Here is a 21,484-nt window from a genome sequence, read left to right on the forward strand (position 1 = left end):
CTAAGATTCCAAGTATGGCCAAAAGAAAGAAAAACATCTCCGAAGGTTTAAGATGTAATGTTATGTCCAAATGACTGGACTTCTCTCCACCAAAGCACCGTGCTTCATCTAGCCAAGCCTTTTTTAGATGTGTAATAGCTATTAAGTTTGAGCTCCTGGGCAAATTTTTCTGAAAGAGCTTCCTTAGCTTTTTTCAAACACACACAGAAGATGCTTTTTCTTCTATCAGGTGACAGCTTAAGTCATGTTATACCCATGAATATGAGTAGTAGCTGATTTATATTGTCTTCTTTCTGTAATTTATGTTGCCTTTTGCTCTTTCCTTATTCCAGTGGGTCACATGTGCCATGACCCCCTCAGTAAACTGAGAAACGGAGGATCTCTGATTATGAGAAGGGTTCAGGTGAAATAAGTAATGCATGTAAACGCAGTTTTCTCAGTGCTGCATAAATAGGACTGTTTATTATTGAATTACTATGGTCTATTAGATTATGGTAGCGGAGAGGCAGATATTACCCAAACTTTCAAACTGATTTTTAGGCATTCTTTAACCAAATCTTGCAGAGGGTGTTTGGGCATTACTTATATAAGGAACCTATGGAAAGTATTCAAAACAAATGACGTATAGAGAAATCCAGTGATACTCATTATTATTATTGTGAACAAAGAGAATGACACTGATGGTGTACACAGAACTTGTGAACTTTATCAACTGTATGTCCATGTGTCCTTTAATTCTGACAATCAGGGATACATATTGATTTTTTTTAGTTTTTTGTTTTAAATAAAAACATTATTTCACACTATGTCATATATGGCCCTATTTATTAAAAAACTCCTCTTTGTCAGTTCATTTTCCTAAATGCATGCTTTGTGCTGCAGCAGAGCAGGCCCAGAAAATAGGAAGGAGGTGATTTACTATCTGGCCTCTGGGAAAGAGGAACAAGCTTGGATCAGAGCACATTACCTGATAAGACTACCCCCGGAGGCCGTGGAGATCTTGGAACTGTTCTGGGGACCTGCTGCTGGCTTAACTTTAGCTTGATCCAGAGCACAGAGTGAGACCTATTGAACTTGCATCATTTGTCAGGCTCAACAAAATTGCAAGGCATTTCTGCCACCTAGTGAGGGTGGCACTGGGCTCTAACTTGTGTGCATGCTCAGTTGTATCTGGTTCTTTGTGACCCCATGGACTGTAGCCCACCAGGATCCTCTATCCATGGAATTCTCCAGGCAAGAATACTGGAGTGGGTTGCCATTTCCTCCTCCAGGGCAATCTTCCTGACCCAGGGATTGAACCCACATCTCCTGCATTGGCAGGCTGATTCTTTACCAATGAGCCACCTGGGTATTTGGGACTGTGTCAAAAAGCACTGTCTCCACTTAGTAGAGAACTAGTCCTGCTTGACAAGAATATGTCAGCCACAGAACCATTTTTAAAACCAACTAGTTGTCTTTCCCCACCCTGAGCTGTAAAAATGTAGTATAAATGTGTAGAAAAGTTAGGAAATACAGACAAAAAGAATCTGGAGATAAGAATTTTGGTATATTTCTTTCAGTCTATATGTTTATCTGTATGCATCTCTGTGTCTGTATATATACTTATTTATACTGATAGATACATAAAGGTTTGTGTGCGTGCATGCTCAGTTGCTAAGTTGTGTCTAACTCTTTGCGACCCCATGGACTGTAGCCTGCCAGGCTTCTCTGTACACAGAATTCTCCAGGCAAGAATACTGGAGTGGCTTGCCATTCCCTCTCCATGGGATCTTCCCAACCAGGAGTTGAATTGGGTCTTCTGCATTGAAGGCAGATTCTTTACCAGCTGAGCCACCAGGGAAGCCCAAGCATACATTTTCCTAAATATAACTGGCTTAGTAATATGAAAGAATCTAATCCAATTTAGAAGTTTCAACTTTTGAACATCTTAATCATGACCACATACTTAACTGAGGACTGATACTCAGCTGGGACACAGGGAGGTGGCCTCAGAAGTTGTTTTCAGGCTGGTGGACACTCTCATCATTCAGCGTGTCCATTCTGATTGGACTGTGCCTTGTTGAATATGTTGACTATTACCTCTGATATAATTCAAAATACTTATCATAAAATTAGATAATACTAATTAGAAAATAAAAATATTTTTTCTTGTGTCCCTCAGATAAGGCTGCCTTATGATACAAGCACAGAATCTCCTTGCTGTTGCTAAACTATACATCTTTTAAAAATTATGCATTTTACATAACAGAGACAAGAAAAATGAAGAACTATGATTCAAAACTGAAATACTACTTAAAATCTTTTTGTTTCTTTCTTTGTAGCTATGTGTGTGACCAGATTTGTTCTGCTCTTTATTTTGCAACTGATGTGCAAATTGAATGTGAACACTCAAACTCAGGTTCTAGTGGAGCAGTACCTATAGAAATGGCTAAGAACTATGTGTGTGCACGCTCAGTCTGACTCTTTGCGGCCCCATGAACTATAGCCCACCAGGCTCCTCCATGGGATTTCCCAGGCAAGAATACTGGAGTGGGTAGCCATTCCCTTCTCCAGGGGATCTTCCCCACAGGGATCAAACCCTCATTGACAGGTAGGTTCTTTACCACTATAATGTGCCATTTAAATACAAAGCAACTTTTATGGTGAGTACTTTCAAGAAGAGAGAACTGACTTAAAGCTAAGATTTTTATTGTGCACTAGATTTTTTTTAAACTTAAGAATGTGGCTTCCAGAGTTGTTCTGGCAGGATTGTAAACGGGTGACCTCTGCACCTTTTCTCCACCCACATACTTTTTCTAGCAGAGATGGACTTCTACGGTCAGATGACCCTTCTATTTAATAAGTTGTTAGCAATAGAGGAGAAAACAAAGATGAAGATATCTAAAGTGTTATGCCCAGAAGCATATTTAGTGCTTAAGATCTCTTTATCTGAGATCTTTATCTGAGCATTATTTTACATTAAAAAAAAATCTATTATTTTTATATATTTTTTAAAATATGTATTTATTTTTGGTTGTACTGGATTTTGGTTGCTGCTCACAGGCTATCTCTAGTTGTGGTGCATGGGCGTTTCATTTATGATGGCTTCTATTGTTTGGGGAGAAGGCAATGGCACCCCACTCCAGTACTCTTGCCTGGAAAATCCCGTGGACAGAGGAGGCTGGTGGGCTGCAGTTCATGGGGTCGCTAAGAGTTGGACATGACTGAGCGACTTCACTTTCACTTTTCACTTTCATGCATTGGAGAAGGAAATGGCAACCCACTCCAGTACTCTTGCCTGGAGAATCCCAGGGACGGGGGAGCCTGGTGGGCTGCCGTCTATGGGGTCGCACAGAGTCGAACACGACTGAAGCGACTTAGCACAGGCTCTAGGGTCAGTTTCTGTATTGGGGGCACGTGGGTTCAGTAGTTGCAGATCACAGGTCCGGCTGCCCCATGGCATGTGAAATCTTCCCAGACTATGGATTGAACCACATCCCATGAGCTGGCAGGCAAGTTCTCAGCCACTGGACCACCAGGGAAGTCCTATTTTGCAATTAAATAAAGAGCTCTTGGAATAAAGTCTACAAAATCCAAAGGCACAAGGTACCATCATTGAGCCTTGGTTCAGAGTTTGAGTTCAGTAGTAAAAGGACCCTTATTTAGATCCAGCATTTATTAACTGTGAGACTTCAGGCAAGTGACTTACCCTCACAAAGACTCAGTTGTCTGGACTGTAAGAAGGGGGGTAAAAACATTTAAGAGTTATTAACAGATCTCAAAAGCATGTTGAGATGATTAAATGAGATAATATGTATAAGGAATTTATATGCAGGGCCTGGCACAGAGCAAACATAATCAAATTTTGCTTTTCATCCTCACATCATTATCACAGAGAATGGATTAAGCTTCCAAAAGGTGGTCATGAATTTTTTAAGGGCAGGATAAATTTCTCCTTAAGGCCTTCAAACTGACAGCATGGACCATGTTGGACTGTGGTTAAAGGGCACACTTGTCTTTTCTGATGCTTTGCTTCCGATGGTTTCCTGAAAAGGGCTCTTTTACTCTTTTTTTTTCTCTTCCAAAGAGTTATGTGGTTTGTTGAAAAATGACATGTAAAAAAAATTTAGACAATACAGAAAGAGACTAAGAAGAAGAAAAAGCCATATGAAATGCCACCAGAGTTGTGCCTAACAGCTCAGTATCTTCCTCCCTATTCTCTAGGTGATCTCATCCAACATTGTGGGTTTTTTTTTTAAATTTTTAAAAATTATTTATCTATTTGGCTGTGCTGGGTCTTAGTTGCACATGCGATGTGTGGTAACTCGTTCCCTGACCAGGGGTCGAACCCAGGCCCCCTGCATTGGGAGTGTGATGTCTTAGCCATTTGACTTCGAGGAAAGTCCCCAACATTGTGCTTTTACTCGCCTTTGTGGTGAGGACTTCAACATGTTTATCACTAGCTAAGGTCTCTAGGCTGATATGAACAGCAAGCTGATGTATTTGCCTGCCTTCCTGATATCTCCTTGGATATTTCAGAGGCATCTCAAACTAACGTGTCCCAAAGTGCTCTTCCAAGAACCTACTCATTCTACAGTTAATGGTGATGCTATGCTAGTGACATATCTTTCTTGACTCTTCCCTTTCTCTCAACCTGACAGTGCCCTGAGCTAACATGGAATAATCTCTGGCCTGGTACTCTTGCCTGGAAAATCCCATGGACAGAGAAGCTTGGTAGGCTGCAGTCCATGGGGTTGAGAAGAGTCAGACACAACTGAGCAACTTCACTTTCACTTTTCACTTTCATGCATTGGAGAAGGAAATGGCAACCCACTCCAGTGTTCTTGCCTGGAGAATCCCAGGGACGGTGGAGCCTGGTGGGCTGCCGTCTGTCTAGTTGTACAGAGTGGGATACGACTGAAGCGACTTAGTAGTAGTAGGATGATTGCAATACCCCCTTAACTGGTTTTTCTGCTTCTACCCCTTTTTCCCCATGAACTGATGTTCAGTGTTTTCTGCTTCTACTCCTTTTCCCCATGAACCAATGTTGGGAGATCTGGCTAGTACCTCTGCTTTTTAAAAACCTCCAGTGACTTTTTAATCTCACTTAGGATAATAGGCACCAGCTTTCCTATGAGCCAGGAGGCCGGCCACGTCCACTCTCACCTCTTTTCTCTGGCCTCGTTCCCTCAGCTCTCTGCTTGTTTACTCTGCCTCAGCTACACTGGCCTCCCTGTGCTTCTTCAAACACACACCTGCTCCCTCCTCAGAACCTTTGTACTTGGGGACTCTGTGTTTTCCGGCTCTCTGCCTGGTCCCTCCCTCACTTCCTTCTGGTCTGTACTCGAATGTTCTCTTCTCTGGGAAGCCCTCCGAAGCTACCTTCTCTTCCCTCTTCACCACTTTATATTTCTTCTCTATTGCTCTAATCTCTGAGATCTAATACACTGTATCCTTCACTTAGTGATCTCGTCTGTCTCTCACCCTGCAATATCAGCTCCATGAGAACAGGGACTTTTCTCTGTTTTGTTCGCTGTGGCATCCCCAGCTCTGTGCCTGGTTTATATTGTGTGGTCAACAGATTTTTGTCAAATGAATGAATAAATCCAGAGTTTACCAAAATAAAATAAATATGAGGCTAAAATATAAGAAACTTTCTTGTAGACGTTGTTGTTTAGTCGCTAAGTTGTGTCCGACTCTTTATGACCCCATGAACTTTAGCACACCAGGCTTCCCTGTCCTTCACTATCTCCCTGAGTTTGCTCAAACTCATGTCCATTGAGTAAGTGATGCCATCCAACCATTTCATCCTAAGTTGCCCACTTCTCTTGCCCTCAGTCTTTCCCAGCATCAGGGTCTTTTCCAGTAAGTCGACTCTTCACATCAAGTGGCCAAAGTATTGGAGCTTCAACTTCAGCATCAGTTCTTCCAATGATATATCTATGCATATTGATATCTGGTTCTTAAATACAGACATTGCACCACAATGTCTGACCTCACAGGTACTCAAAACATAGTCATTGAAACAGAGAGAAAGAAGTATGTAGGCCAGAAAGTCTGAAGTTTGCTTGAACTGTCATTGGCTTGCCCTAGACTCTAAGCTTCATGAAGGCAAGAATCTTGTCTCCTTGGCTTGCTGCTTCTTCCCCTACAACCCCCTCAGGGCTTCTAAGGGTACTTGGCATATAAAAGTGGTAGGCGATAAATAAATGTGTCATAAATCGAGATGCCAATGTGATTCTTGCTTCAGGCTGAAGCCCCAGCAGACCTAGTCAATATTGGACTTTCTAAGGATGTCAAGAGAGGTACTCTTGACAAAAGCCATGGAACTGTCACAGGACTGGTGATCTACTTGGGGCATCGCCAGATTAGCACCAGGGCCCTCACCTGTGTCATCTCCTGCCCCTTATTTCTCATCCCTTCCTCCTGAAAGGTCAATATGGTTAGGGAAACTGAATCTGGAATGGACTACAAATAGTGCTAGAATATATTTCTTTTTTTTTTTTAGAATATATTTCTAAATGGGCTCTTGAATAGTAAAATGGTCTGTCCGAAGTTATGTTTTTGTTTTTGACCCCACCACAAGGCACATGGGAATCTTAGTTCCTGGGCCAGGGATTGAACCTGCAGGGTAAGCTTAGAATCTTAATTGCTAAACTTCCAGGGAAGTCCAATGTTAACATTGTTTTTAAGGCAAGGGGGGCATATTTGCAATCATATTGCTGATATTTGCTGATTGCTGATATTGCTGAAATTTGATGTATTTTTATGATGAATCATGAGAAAATAGGGCTATAGTCTTTTATCTACCTCTTGACAATACCACAGTAGAGACTTCAAAGAACGTTTTTAAGAGCTGGTCTATTTGAAGTGTTAATGTATAGTGATTTAGATTAGATCTGTTCAGTTTTTCTAGAATGAAAGCAATTTTCTCTTATGTTGAAAATAGTATAAAAATCGCATCTATTTGTGTACATAATTCTGGAGAAGTAAAAAAAAAAACCCTAAAGAACCATATACATTAATTTTTTTACTCTTTGTTCCTTCAGTATGAAGGAAACAAAGAGAAATTGTTTTGTTCTTTTCATCTTGCGAAGCTTTTCTGCCCCATGAAGTTCTCTTTTAAAAGATTTTATATTTCAGTCGTAATTTAACTCTGGTTTTCCTTGTGAATTTATTTGCTTAAACCACTTTGTGTATTGCTCAGCTTCTACTCTTTGGAATTCAAGTCCTCTGCTTTACAAATAAAATGAAGAAAACTTTATTATAGAAAATTTAAACGTACAAAATTAAAGCAAATAATAAAATGAGCTTTCATGTACCCACCCCTCAGTTTCAATGTTTATCAATATTCTACTGCTCTTATTTTATCTATTTACCTCTTCCTAACACTCTTTTTTTTTTTTTTTTTGTCCTCTGAGGCATTTTATTTGTATGTATTACATCCCTAGAAAAAGAATCCAAGAATTTTCCCTCCTGTATGTTTTCTTCTTGCTTCTTCATGGTCCATGATGCCAGCTGAGGTTGTCAGTACAATGAAACCAAACTGACGGGATGGGAGCAGGTTATTCTGCCATTTTTCTAGATCTTTGAGTTGCACATCAAATCTAGGGCTGATCACTCCACACTTATTTAGCCTGCCTGTGAGGTTCACAACAATTTTCCCAGCCCTGTGATCATCAATGATTTCAAATTCGCCAATGTAACCATGCTTCATCATCACTGTTAGAAACCTGACGATGACTTTGGAGCACGGCCTAATAAGGACCTGGCGTTTGCCTCTCTTTTCGGCATTGTTGATACTCTTGAGAGCATCGGCCAGGACATTCATGCGCACCATTCTGGCGGCACGGAAAGATGGCGGAAAGAGCCCTAACACTCTTTTTGGAGGCAAAAGGAATTTAATTTAAATCTCAAACACTACACTTGTAATTTTACCTGTAAATACTTCAGTTTATATCTATAACATATACCTTTTACTTTCATAATATGAAACAATGTTATTATGATGCCCAATATAATGAAAAATAATTCCTTATTATCATAATACTCACTATCTCAAAAATGCATTTTTACAGTTATTTTGCTGAAATCAAGATCTTAAGAGACCCACACATTATATTTGGTTTATATATCTCTCTCTTTTTTTCTTTTTTTGCCACACCAGGAGGCATGCAGGATCTTAGTTTCCCAACCAGGGATCAAACCCATGTACCTTGCAGGGGAAGCGAGGAGCCCTAACCAGTGGATCACCAGACAATTCCTGGTTTTGGTTTGTCTTTTAATTCTATTCATCTCTAACACTTTCTTCTCCTCACGTCTTCCTTTTTTTTCTTGCCACTTATTTGTTGGAGAAAGAAACCTCTAATTTTATTAAACTGAATCATCTTTCACAAGTAGCATCTTCAGACTCAAAGATAACAGATTTTCCAATTCTTGTATGAGGCCATAGGAGATAGAAGATGTAAAACCCATCATTGCTTCTAAGGTTAATTTCCCCAAGGCATAAAACAAAACAAACAAACATACACCCTTCACCTCAAGTAAGAAGGAACCTTGACGGTGTAACTTAAGTTAATTTTAGGAACTATTTATTGGAGGCTTACTATGAACAAAATATGCACTTGGAACTCAAAACTAATTGCTTCCTAGTCATGTTTTTTCTTGCAGAATGACTCCTATAAGAAGAAATGATTTGCTTCCTTCACTGGTTCTTGTGAAATAGAGGGAATGCTGGTAGAAGTTGAAATTGCCTAATATGCATGCTGCTACTGCTAAGCCGCTTCAGTCGTGTCCGACTCTGTGCAACCCCATAGACAGCAGCCCACCAGGCTCCCCCGTCCCTGGGATTCTCCAGGCAAGAACACTGGAGTGGGTTGCCATTTCCTTCTCCAATGCATGAAAGTGAAGAGTGAAAGTGAAGTCACTCAGTCATGTCCGACTCTTAGCGACCCCATGGACTGCAGACTACCAGGCTCCTCTGTCCATGGGATTTTCCAGGCAAGAGTACTGGAGTGGGTCACCATTGCCTTCTCCGTAATATGCATGAAGATATTTCAATTATTAAGACTATTCTGGGCTTCCTTGGTGGCTCAGGGGTAAATAATCCACCTGCCAATGCAGGAGACATGGTTCAATCCATGATCTGTGAAGATCCCACATGCCATGGAACAGCTAAGCTTGGGCGCCATAATTGTTGAGCCTGTGCTCCAGAGCTTGGGAGCCTCAACTGCTGAGCCCACATGTCACAGTTACTGAAGCCTGCACACCAGAGAAGCCATCACAGTGAGAATCCTGAGCACCACATCTAGAGGGTCGCTCCCACTCCCCCCCCAACTAGAGAAAATCCTTCGCAGCAATGAACACCCAGGACAGCCAAACAATAAATTAATTAAAAACAAAATAAAACTTTTCCTCCATTGGTGAGAGAAGTTTATTAGTGGTTTACCAGAAGTACAGTGCATTCCTTTCTAGAAGCTAACAGCTTTCAAAGTGGATGTGAATCTCAAAGAAATATTTAACACAAAAAAAATGCTTTAAAACTCCTACCAAAAAGAAAAATACTACCACACTAGATTATTCTGGCACATGTTTTGAAAAATTGTGCCTGTTTAGAGAGAACTTAAAGAACATAGCCAAACAAATGTAACCACAACTACCATTCGCATGATGGGGGAACTGTCCGGTTTTCCAGCCATATTATATGCTGCACTCTCAAAAGTGATTACAGCTTACTGTCTTTGAGGCTGGGGTTTCTTTCTGGGGAGCTGTATTGTTGTGACTTTTAATTACTTTTAGAAATGAACAAGTGCAGACTTAATGCTCAAACTTCTTCTAAGTCAGAATCTTTCTTAGTCCTGAACCGACTGACTGGGAATCAGAGCTCCTGGGCACAGATTTTAATACGGCCACCTGTGTGTAGGTCTGAAGTTTTCTCCTTTATGATCCCTTCCATCTCTTGAACTTTATGGTTCTCTGCCTCTCCTTGGGCTAAGGCACCTCATCCTAGCCCTTCTTCAAGTCCTGGTTCATCCTCTGGTGTGTGTGAGTGGCTTAGCAGAGGAGTTTGGTGTTTCCTGAACTGGGTACCAGGAACTGGCTGCCCCAGTTACTGTAGATGTCCCAACACTTCGTGGACTGCTCAAACTAATTTTAAAACATCTCGTAGGACTGACTGATTTTAGAGGAACAAGGATGGTGCTATACACTTAAAGGAAAACCAAACTATTTTATTGTGAATCCTTCCAGGCAAATGATGGTGCCCATATTAAGGAAATAAAATTACTGGAGCAGGAAACAATGAGTGAGAAGCCCTGCTCTATTTCTGGATGGTACGTCCTTCTCTGGTGGTCTCAGTTTTTTTTTCTTCCAGTTTTACTGAGATATAATTACACAGCACTGTATAAGAATAAGGCATATAGCATAATGATTTGACTTACATACATTATGAAGTGATTATCTTAATAAGTTTAGTGAACATTGATCATCTCATATAGGTATAAAATTAAATTGTTTTTCTTGTGATGGGAATTCTTAGGGTTTATTGTCTTAGCCACTTTCATTATCATGTTAGGAGGTCAGAGTTGGCTGTTGGAATATTAATTTTACATCATTTCTGGTTTCTATCATAACTATAGGATTGACTCCTAAAACCTTTTCTCAGGATAGCAGAAACTGTGATTAGGGACCACGCTTAAAAGAATTGTAAAGAAATACTTTTTGTGCAAACATTACATAAACATCAGAGGGACTAATTTTACTCCACTTTCAGGCTTATTTATAGATTCCGTGACTCAAATGATAGCAAAACAGACCAGTAGAGCTGCTTCTTTGACTCATGTCAGTGTATCTTCTCTGGGATTGCCTCCCCTTTCACTCTCCTTTCTAGGCTGAGGTCTCTGGCAAGTGCAGGAGCAGAAAGAGTTCCTTATGAAAGACTGACCACGTTTCTGTAGAGAGGGCTTTCCCCATGCGCTGCAAGGTCATGTGGTTTCAGCTGCTGATACTGAATCAAATCCTGCTGATACTTGAAAATCTTGCTGCATCTAAGCCCAAGAGAATGGGTCCCCTTCTAGTCCCATGGATTCTATCAGACATGCCATGTCTTCCAGAAGCTATCTTTTCACTGCTCAATCTCCTAGTGACCTCTCATATTTCTGCTTCTTTTAAAACTAGGACTTATCTGCCGATTAGTAATATCACTGATATTTTTCTGGATTAAAAAAAAAAAACCTGTTTCCGTCAATGAGATTGTAATTATCTGCAGGGTAGAGACTGTCTCTTTGCAATGTCTATTACAGATTCTATGCACCCAGGTCAGTGTGTTGTAGTGGAAAGACTCAGGAAGTACATTCATTGAATGGTTACTGTATGGACTGAAAGATATATCCAAGGTTGGAAGATCTAGATTTGAATCTGATCTCTGCTGCATAAAGGTGTGACAAATCATTTAACTTTCATGAGTTTCTGTTTCCTTATATCTAAAATAGGGATGATCATATTTATCCTAAAGGCAGCTAGTATCTATTGCGCCCCCCCTTTTTTTTTTTTTAATTTTATTTATTTATTTGGCTGCTCTGGGTCTTAGTTGTAGCATGTGGGATCTAGCTCCCTGACCAGGGATCGAACCTGGGCCCCCTGCACTGGGAGTTCAGAGTCTTAGCCACTGGACCACCAGGGAAGTCCCCTATTGCGCCCTTATATCTACTGGCACTTTGTGCCAGTTGCTGTTTCTAAGTACTTTAAATGTATCTGCTCATTTGATGATCACACCAGCCTTAAGATGCTGATGCTATTTTTTTGGGGGTGTGTGTGTGGAGCCCCTTGGCACACAGGATCTTAGTTCCCCTACCAGGGATGGAACTCACACGCCCTGCAGTGGAAGTGTAAAGTCTTAACCACTGGACCGCCAGTTAAGTCCCAAGATGTTGATGCTACTATTAATTCCATTTTACAGATGGATACACTGAGGTTCAGAAATGCTCAGAGATGTTAGGTAACTTGTTGCAGGCCACACAATAAAGAGAGGAAGAGCAAATTTAAATCCAGGCAGTCTATTACCAGAAAACAACCTTTTTTTTTTAAACACTTTTAAAAATAATATTTTAAATTTATTTTTATTGGGTGTGCTGAGTCTTCATTGCTGTGCAGGCTTTTCTCTAGTTGCGGCATGTGGGGGCTACTTTCAGGATGTCGTGCTCTGGCTTCTCATTGTGGTGGCTCCTCTTGTTGTAAAGCACAGGCTCCAGGGTGCAAGCTTCAGTAACTGAAGCTTCCAGGCTCTAGAGCAAAAGCTCAGTTGTGGCACAGGAGCTCTGTTGCTCCACAACATGTGGGATCTTCCCAGCTCAGGGATCAGATCCGTATCTCCTGCACTGGCGGGCGGATTCTTTACCACTGAGCCACTAGAGAAGCCTGAAAACAACACTTTCAACTACTATGTTATTGTGTTTGTGTAATTTACCAGCTCATGGTGGGTGAGGAGCAAATGAATCCATATATATGAAAATATTTTTGTAAACTGTAAGACAACACACAGGGGCTTCCCTGGTGGCTTAGCGGTAAAGAATCCTTCTGCCAATGCAGGGTACATGAGTTCCATCCCTGATCCAGGAATTCCCACATGCTGTGGAGCCCAAGAGTCCGTGCTCAGCAACAAGAGAAGCCAGTGCAATGAGAAGCCCGCACACTGCAACTACAGTATAGCCCCTACCAGCTACAACCAGAAAAAATCTGAGTGCAGCAATGAAGACCTAGTGCAGCCAAAAATAAATAAATTAATTAAAATTTTTAAAAATTGTTAAAAAAAAGATCTCCCATCCAACTGTTATCTATTCCTAGAAGTTTATTGAATCTTTTCCGGCTATGGCTGTTTTAAAAACAAAAATCTCCTTTAGTATTTGGCTCCATAACACTGCATTATCTTATAAGACTTTTTCCCCTCAAAATGTGAAAGTCTTATTTCCCAACTAAAAACACAATATGCTTTTGAAAAAAAATATAATAAAGATAATAAAAGTCCTCTATAATCCCACCATCCAAGATAATCATTTTTACATTTTAGTTTTATTCTTCAACTTCTCTGCATATACACACTTTTTGGCTTCCCTGGTGACTCAGATGGTAAAGAATCTGTCTGCAATGTGGGAGTCCTGGGTTCAACCCCTGGGTCACAAAGATCCCCCCGAGAAGGAAATGGCAACTCACTCCAGTAGTCTTGTCTGGACAGAGGAGCCTGGTGGGCTACAATCTATGGAGTTGAAAAGAGTTGGACAGGACTAAGTGACTAACATTTTCACTTTTTTCACTTCATACTTTTTACAAGCTCATTTTATAATACCATTTTGCAATGTTTTTGAAAACCTGCCATACCATGCTCATAAAGATAGTTGGAGCTCCAGTTTTGTCAGTGGCATGATATTCCACTTTATTGATTTGCTGTAATTTATTTATCTGAAATTTGAGATTATGTTTGAATAGGTGGGGAATAAGTCTTCCCAATCTTTAATAGCTAGCCGCAGAGATCAAAGATCTCAGGAAAATAATCGTGCTTTATGTTAGGTCAATTGCTTTAAATTTTCAGTTGCATTAGGGGAGGAGTTTGGTAATTATAAAGATCAATATAAGTAAAAAAATGTACATGAAGGGGGTTTACATTTTATAATGTCTGTCATTTTCTCTTTGTTCTACCACTTGGCATGGTAGAATAGAAGCTCCTTCCTGTTTCTTAAGAAGCTAGTTTAACTTTCCTTTTGTGGTTTACAATGGGAAACACTTAAATTCAATTTCTAAGCAAATTTTTGTGACTTGCAAACAGAATGTTTTAGGTAACTGTTTTGCAACCTGCAAACTCCTTACTTTCATGGGCACTCCATATTGTACTTTAGCATGTGTTCATGCAGTGAAACAGTGAAATCTACGTTATGGCAAGATTATGGTGTTCTAGTTTTACACTTTGCTTCCATCCCTGCGGCCCAGTGGTAAAAGAATCTGCCTGCAACGTAGGAGACTCCAGTTCGATCCCTGGGTGGAGAAGATCCCCTAGAGTAGGAAATGGCTACCCACTCCAGTATTCTTGCCTGGAAAATTCCATGAACAGAGGAGCCTGGTGGACTACAGTCCATGGGGTCCCAAAGAGTTGGACAGGACTGAGCTGCTGAGTTTTACACTTTACCTCCCCCGTGATCAAGAGCTGCACTGTGCATGAAGGGGATATGAGGCAACTGAATTCCATAAGCATTCTGCTCCCCAAATCATTTGCTCTGGGTTTACAGCACTCTGAGAGTTGGGGAGGGTGAGTGGGTGTGTACCAAAGAGAGGAACCCCAGTGGGGGAGGGGAGAGGGAGGGTCGTTTAGCAAGTTTCAGCTTCTCTGAGCCTCAGTCTCCTTGTTTGTAAAACTAAATTCCTTACGCTTGTCTAGTCTGACTCAGGAGGTTGTCTCAAGGGTCAAATTAGATTACATATAAAGATGGGATATCAATATTTAATAATAAAAAGTGATAATTACTAGTATTAGGCCCTTGGCCTCCTTTCTTTACAGCTACTTGGCTCAAGAACGAAATTGCACAGGCGAGGCTACCCAATTCAATTTTTGTTAACTGTTTTGAAATTCCCTGCATGAAAATGACTAAGGACAAAATGTACGACCTCCTGCCTGTGACAGGTCCTAAACTCAAGATTTGTGGTTAGTTCTGTTCTCTTTGACATCTAGCTAGGTGCTCTGCTTTATTCACTTTTGGGAATACTTATTGCCATTTCATCTGAAGGAATAGTAGGCCACCTTTTCTTTGAAAGGGCAATGATATCTTGGCTTTTTTTATGTTCACATGGAAAATATTCGTGTCAGGTGTTAGTAATTATTTATCAAGCCAAGACCTGTACGGTTGGGCTGTCTTCAGCTCAGGTCATTGGTACATGGAGTTACAGTTGGAAAGTCCATTCTGGAACGGTTTTAGCTACCACTAGTACAAATCTCTTTTTACAATGAGGAAACTGAGACCCAGAGAATCTAAATGTCTTGTTCAATGTCAAAGGTTGACAGGTGATGGTGTGCTTGAAATCTATTCTTCTGTGACATCCTCTCTTATTTTTATAAAATGCGTTGCAAAGATGACATAAAACTTCAGAATCCAAGACTACTTGGAGCATGATCCTAAAGTTAACCTACAGAGAAAGCTAAGGTCTCAAAAGTGATAGGTAAGAATTTGGGGTTCCGGGGGATTAGGACCAGCTCAGCCAGGCTCAGTATTCTCCACCTCTACCTGCCTCGCCTCCCAGGTCCTCCGCTACCTTGCTAGCCCCACCCTTTTCAGGTGGCCCCGCCACTTCCTGGTAGCCCAGCTCCCACCCCACCGCAGGCGGAACCAATGTTCGTGGGCTCTGGGGTCCATCGGATCTTTCTCGCTCAGACTCTTCGCAGCGGTGACTCGGCAGCGGCGTCTCGCGTCATCAGTGACAGCCCCGAACCTTGCTACGCTTTGCGTCGCTCTTCCAGGAGCAGTCACCTCCTCCTTGGCAAATAGTCCTCGGTGGGGTCCGAGTTCTTGGATAATAGGAGAAGGGAAGCACGAGAAGTTGCAGTCTGGGGACGCGGGACCGACAAGCAGAGAGAGATAGGGACCTAAGTTTCTGTGATAGTGTGCAAAGTTAGTTAAAAACTTCTTCCCACCTAAGATCCCTCCGCCTGCAGTAGCGGTGGTGAGGCCGAGGGAGCCGCCATTTTGGATGTTCGGTTCCTGCTGCCACTGCTGCCACCGCCCCCGGAGCTGCTGGTTTCATTCGAGGTTTCGGGCCGGTGAGTGTCAGTCGCGGCGCTAAGAGAATACTTGTTGTTTTACTCTGCGCCTGCCAGGAGCGCTCGGCCGGAAGTTTCCTGTCTATCCCAGGGGTCCGGTCCCAGATCGTGGAGGGTGAGAAGAGAGGACAGAGACTGGGCCAGGAGGGGCCGGGAGCACAGGGGTTGTTCCGACTTCTTGAGGGCCAACCCCGAGGCCTCAGACCCGGAGGCTCCGCACGCGGCTGCGTCTGTGTTATGGCGTTGCCCGGCCGGTACGGGCCTCCTTGGACCCATTGACTTTCTCAGGCTGCACTCCTCCTTTGAGGACTCATTGAGAGAGCCTGGGGTTAGCGGGGCGGGTCCCTCCTCCGCGTGTCTTCTGTGTGCCACGTATCAGTGTTCTTGTATCTTGCATCCTAGTCAAGTCTTTCGTGAAACTCTCTTTTGTATTTCCAAATGCTCAGTTAGTTAATCGTTGTCTGCATCCGCATTGCCGTTCTCTTTGAACTGGACGTCGGCCTCGCCTCTGTCTAACCTTCCGACCAACTTCTTTCCCAATTTTCTGGGGTTCCCCCCATCTTTTTTCTTAAACTCACCTGCGAATACATTGGTTACCCTTCTCTGAAAGTCCTGATCCTGCAGGCATCAGTTATTAATAATTCTCCCGATTTTCTTGGCGGCTTGACAGAGTCGGGACGGTTGGTTGTGTTTCTCAGTTAGGGTTTGGTGTAGGAGATTCGTCGAACCGCTCGCTCAAGAGTGTGCTTCGACAGTACATGTTTATAAAGCTGAGTAAAGGGTTTTTTGGGGGAAGGTGGTAGGGAGAGGCTGTCAAATGTTTTCTCATTTGTATTTTCTCATCCCTTCCTGGGCTGAACACGTAGCTTCTGGGTACTTTTGGACACTTAACATATTTTTGTTGATGCTGTGTATCCCTGCCCAGGGCAATCTGCCTGTGAAAAAGAATCTTAGTCTGACATTGGTAGAAGGGAAAGTAATCTTTTTTTAGATACTGTAGGGATTAGTTAACAGAAGAGAGGAGTGAAGATTTCTTAGTGATTTTAACTTTCAAGTGGTTGGTACAGTAGTGTTTTCGTTGATTAACTCCGAAAAAATACTTGGATTGACTAAGTGTATGGTATTTTCCTGGGGATAGCTGGATTTTAAATATTCACTTTTACTGTTCCCCATAATGTTTATCATACTGTATACGCTTTAACCTTTGCTTTAAAAATATAGACTCTCCAGGCACCCATAGTTTCACCACTTTCATTCTATAATCTTGAGGTATGTTTGCAGTATAGCATACTTGAATAAAAAGCATTTCACTATAATTCACTGATTATTTCCTATAATTCAAATTAAGTGAGTGTGACTGAGTCACCTCTGTTGCATCTCAGCCTGGGTTTTCACATCTGCAAAAGAGAGATGTAAATTATTTGAGATGGTACCCTAGTGACTGCTGAAACTTAAATTTATAACTTGACCAAATCTTTCAATACTTGAAATCCTAATCCCTGTATAAGTGCATTATTCTTATCAGGTTATTATCAGGTAGATTAATTCCTGTACTAGTCATATGATGTCTCAGTAGAAGAGTGAATGTTTCATTGTAAATAGTCAGTGTTCTTGGTATTTGTTTTCAGGAGACTTTTCAAAAATGTTTTATTTCCTGTTTGTATATCTACTTTAAAGCCATGGAGTCTCTTTTTGGTTTAAAGGGCTGTCTTAACAAGATAAATGGAATCCTCACTCCTATACTTGGGCTTCCCTGGTGCTCAGATGGTCAAGAATCTGCCCCTGATGCTGGAGACCTGGGTTCGATCCCTGGGTTGGGAAGATTCCCTGGAGGAGGAAATGGCAACCCACTCCAGTATTCTTGCCTTGGAGAATCCCCATGGGCAGAGGAGCCTGGTGTGTTGCCAAGAGTCGGACAGGACTGAGCGACTAAGCACAGAAGCACTCATCTACTGAGTATCGCCTTGTAGTTGCTACTGAAATGTTCATTTCTGAGTTACACTATCAAATACTCCCAATATTAAATATTAGGAGAGCTATCAGATGGGTGTTAGTTCATTGCATGGCATTAAGTACTGGTATTTAAATGTCATTCATTCTTGGGTAGTTTGCATTCAGTTGGAGAAAGCATCCTTTTGCCTTGCAAATGATAAGTGTTGTTTAGTTTAGTGCACCTTTGATTGATCATACTTGAATGTCTACTTGGTGTAAGGGATTGTTGGGGTTCCATACTTGAAATAAACATTGTTTAGGAAACATTAATTTCTTTTGTAGCAGTTGCTTGTTCTTTGATCTGTTTCACTGACAGCAGTTCTAGATTTGAAGATGAATTTTAGAGTGAAAATATAAAGTACAAAAATTGTCAGCAATGCTTTGGTGATATTTCATCATACTATTTATTTTTAAAAGTGGTCTTGAGTCTTGAGATTAGTCGTGTGCAAAAACAAAAACTTATGTTTTTGTGATTTGTAATAATTCTATGCAAATTGAAAAAGTTGAACGAATATTTTCCAAAAGATTATTTTTAATTAAAAAAATGGAATTGGGAAAACACATACCAAAACAGATTATCAAAATGCTTAATCTCCTTATTTGCATTTGATGAGGATTTAAAAATTTTGTATATACAGCAGGATGTAATTGATATCAAGACTTTAAAACTAATTTGGATTTAGCTTCAGAAAATCTAAAACTATTACCTTTCTTCAACCTGCAGCAACTTGTTTTATCTGTTTTAGGGGCTTGTCTTTCGATCTTCCTTTATGAATTGTTTTCAGTTCTTGATTTTGATTTTCATCCTTTTGTTACTTGTTCAGTTTCTTTCATGCAGGATGATGTTACAGTAGCTGTGTGTTTGTTGCTCAGTAGTGTCCGACTCTTTGCGACCCCATCGAAGAGCCCGCCAGGCTCCTCTGTCCGTGGAATTCTCCAGGCAAGAATACAGGAGTGGGTAGCCATTCCCTTCTCCAGGGGATCTTCCCGACCCAGGGACCAAACCCAAGTCTCCTGCATTGCAGGTGAACCGCTTGAGCCACCAGGGAAGCCCATTAAATTAGTAAGCAGTTTTAAAATTAACAGAACATATAGATTTATGTAAGCGCTTATATTTGTTGGCTTACAGGTTTTGAAAATCATTTTTGGCAAAAAGTGATAGTTTGGATTCTTTTGGATTCTTTCATTTGCCTTTTTGTATAGAAAATTTTGTTTCATTTCTACATTTAAAATACATATAAGGTTTTTCTTCACTGAAGGAGTCATTGAAAATACTTAATTTGCTATGAATTCTGGTCACTAGAACAATCTCCTGTCAGAATTTGAAGGGTCCAAAAGTGGAAGGAAAAAAAAAAAAACCCCACACTTGCCAAACTTGTTGAGTCAGTATTAACTAACACTTTTGTACAAAAAGGGCAAGGGTTAGGATAATATGATTAAAATGAGAAATGCTTTTTTTACTAGGTACTTTGAAGTTTAGCCTTTTTTGGTGGGGTTTTGTTTTGAACTACTCTAACTGTTGGAGAAGAAAATTAATGAGTTATAAATGTTGCCAGTGAAAAACAGGCTTAGAAAGAAGATTTTTTTTAAAAGATGAAGAAAACATATGTGACCTTTGTGCTTTATTAATAATTAAAGACATCTTAAAGGCAAGTAGTGTTCACCCCCCTTTCTTTGTTGTTACAGTGCAACAGGCACAGTGTAACCTGATAATCTGTTGCTTTGCTCACTCCACTTTGCCTGTGTAGCTGATTGTGTTGGGCTGAGCATCCTAGGCTGTGCAGCTTGTCTGGCTTTGAGATTAATGTTATAGATTCTTGGAAAGAGCAAATATGAGAAAGACATGTGCTTATTAATCTTTGGAGATGTAATACATTTGTAGTCTCCTCCTTGTCAGCGTTTGGGTTAAATTAAGGCTATCATAGCATAGATGGTGTACACTGTTTGATCGTAAGATTTAACTTTCGTAAATGATCACACAGTTGTACAACTCAAAAGAAGTTCCACTACTGTTTTTACATCTCAGTTTAGTTTCTGCTTGCTAAACCTTACTCTTGGGAAATTGTTCAGTTTCAAGCTGAAGAGAAGGAAGGGAAGTTAATTTTTAAAATTCCTTTCTAAAGTCTGCACAAGAGATTCCCTTCCCACTTTTTGAAATTTTTGAAAACATGATAGTTTTAAAATATAGTGAAAATACTGGTTTGAGATGGATGGGGAAACTAAGGAAGAAATGGGTACACTGTGTAGAGTTAGTTGAATCTTTGCGTTATTGTTAGGGGTTTTGGGGTCTGAGTATTGAAGGAAGACTGTTGTAAGAAGAAAGAGCCTTGGATTTCTCTAGTGGACCAGTGGTTAAGACTCTTGATTGCACTGCAGGAGGCTTGGGTTCGATCCCTTGTTGGGGAACCAATATCCTAGATGCGTCATGGTGTGGCCAAAAAATAAACAAGAAACAAATAAAAGAAGAAGGAAGAGCCTATTTTTCTAATAGTCGCTGAGTTGTATCTGACTCTTTGCCGTACCATGGACTGAAGGCTGTCAGGCTCCTCTGTCCATGAAATTTTCCAGGCAAAAATACTGGAGTGAGCTGCCATTTCCTACTCCAGGGAATCTTCCTGACCAAAGGATTGAACTTGGGTCTGTTTTGTCTTCTCTGTTGGCAGGCGGGTTCTTTACCAGTAAACCACCTGGGACTCCTTTCTGTTAGTACTCAATCAATGTATGTAACTTTTGAAAATGTGTATTTCTATCAGTGAAGGCATGGGCATTGTATTTTCTTTAGAAGCTTTACATGGTGAACGTTTAATAAATGGTGTTCATTATTTAAGAAAGTAGACGACCCAGAGGGAGGGTATGGGGAGGGAGGAGGGAGGAGGGTTCAGGATGGGGAACACAGGTATACCTGTGGCGGATTCATTTCGATATTTGGCAAAACTAATACAATATTGTAAAGTTTAAAAATAAAATAAAAAAAAAAGTAGAATGAGGAAGTTGCTTATAATTTGACTCTGCTGTCATTTGGGTGTGTTATTTTATTTACGCACACGGAACTTTTGTTGTTCCTTGAGCACTTAAGTGTTCTTTGATTCATTGTACCTGTTCTGCTTATACCTGGAATGCTTTTCTTTCTCCCTTCCAACTAATGAATCTATTCTTTCTTCCTCTCTACCCCAGGCAAAGGATTGTAGTATTTTTTTTTAATGTTTGTGGAATTGTTTACTAGTCCTGATCTTCAAAGGACAAGAACTATCTAATTTATGGCATCCCTAGTACATAGCACGTGTGTGCATGCAGAGTCCCTTCAGCCGTGTCCGACTCTGTGTGACCCCATGGACTGTAGCCTGCCAGGCTCCTCTGTCCTTGGGATTCTCCAGGCAAGAGTACTGGAGTGGGTTGCCATGCCCTCCTTCAGGGGATCTTCCTAACCCAGTGGTCAGACTCAAGTCTCTTGTGTCTCCAATACAGCAGGCAGATTCTTTATCCACTGAGCCACATGGGAAGCTCATAGGAGTTGACTGCAGGTCATTTACTTGCGACTGATAGAGTTGATGTTATTGAAATTTATTTTCAGATTTAGAACATATACAAAACCTTATCTGTGTGTCTTTGAAATATTTAGATATTTAATTCCAAAATGGATATTTTCCTTTTCTACTTGTAATTTACTCAGACCCTTTGTTTTGCCAAAGTTTCAAGTGATAGCAAAGAAATTTGCTC

At 40.9% G+C, this 21,484-nt stretch overlaps 2 protein-coding genes across 4 annotated transcripts in view; one reads left to right on the top strand and one right to left on the bottom strand.

Moving 5' to 3' along the window:
- The first annotated feature begins 2,327 nt into the window (after positions 1–2,327).
- Positions 2,328–21,484, top strand: part of AP1G1 (adaptor related protein complex 1 subunit gamma 1) — a 97,833-nt gene continuing 78,676 nt past the window's right edge. The window contains exon 1 of one of the 3 annotated variants that reach the window (XM_061387805.1): positions 2,328–2,590. The gene's annotated coding sequence lies outside the window, so the exon portion shown is untranslated. The other 2 variants (XM_061387804.1, XM_061387806.1) reach the window with 2 other exon arrangements.
- Positions 7,400–7,860, bottom strand: LOC133230397 (small ribosomal subunit protein uS8). Its single transcript, XM_061387821.1, has one exon. The coding sequence runs from the start codon at positions 7,817–7,819 to the stop codon at positions 7,427–7,429; it is 393 nt and encodes a 130-aa protein (XP_061243805.1). The 5' UTR covers positions 7,820–7,860; the 3' UTR covers positions 7,400–7,426.

This window comes from Bos javanicus, chromosome 18 (genome assembly GCF_032452875.1).
Source record: "Bos javanicus breed banteng chromosome 18, ARS-OSU_banteng_1.0, whole genome shotgun sequence".
Lineage (NCBI taxonomy): Eukaryota > Metazoa > Chordata > Mammalia > Artiodactyla > Bovidae > Bos > Bos javanicus.

Coding starts and splice junctions, on each gene's coding strand:
- LOC133230397 (XM_061387821.1), bottom strand. CDS start 7,819: ATGGTGCGCATGAATGTCCTGGCCGATGCTCTCAAGAGTATCAACAAT.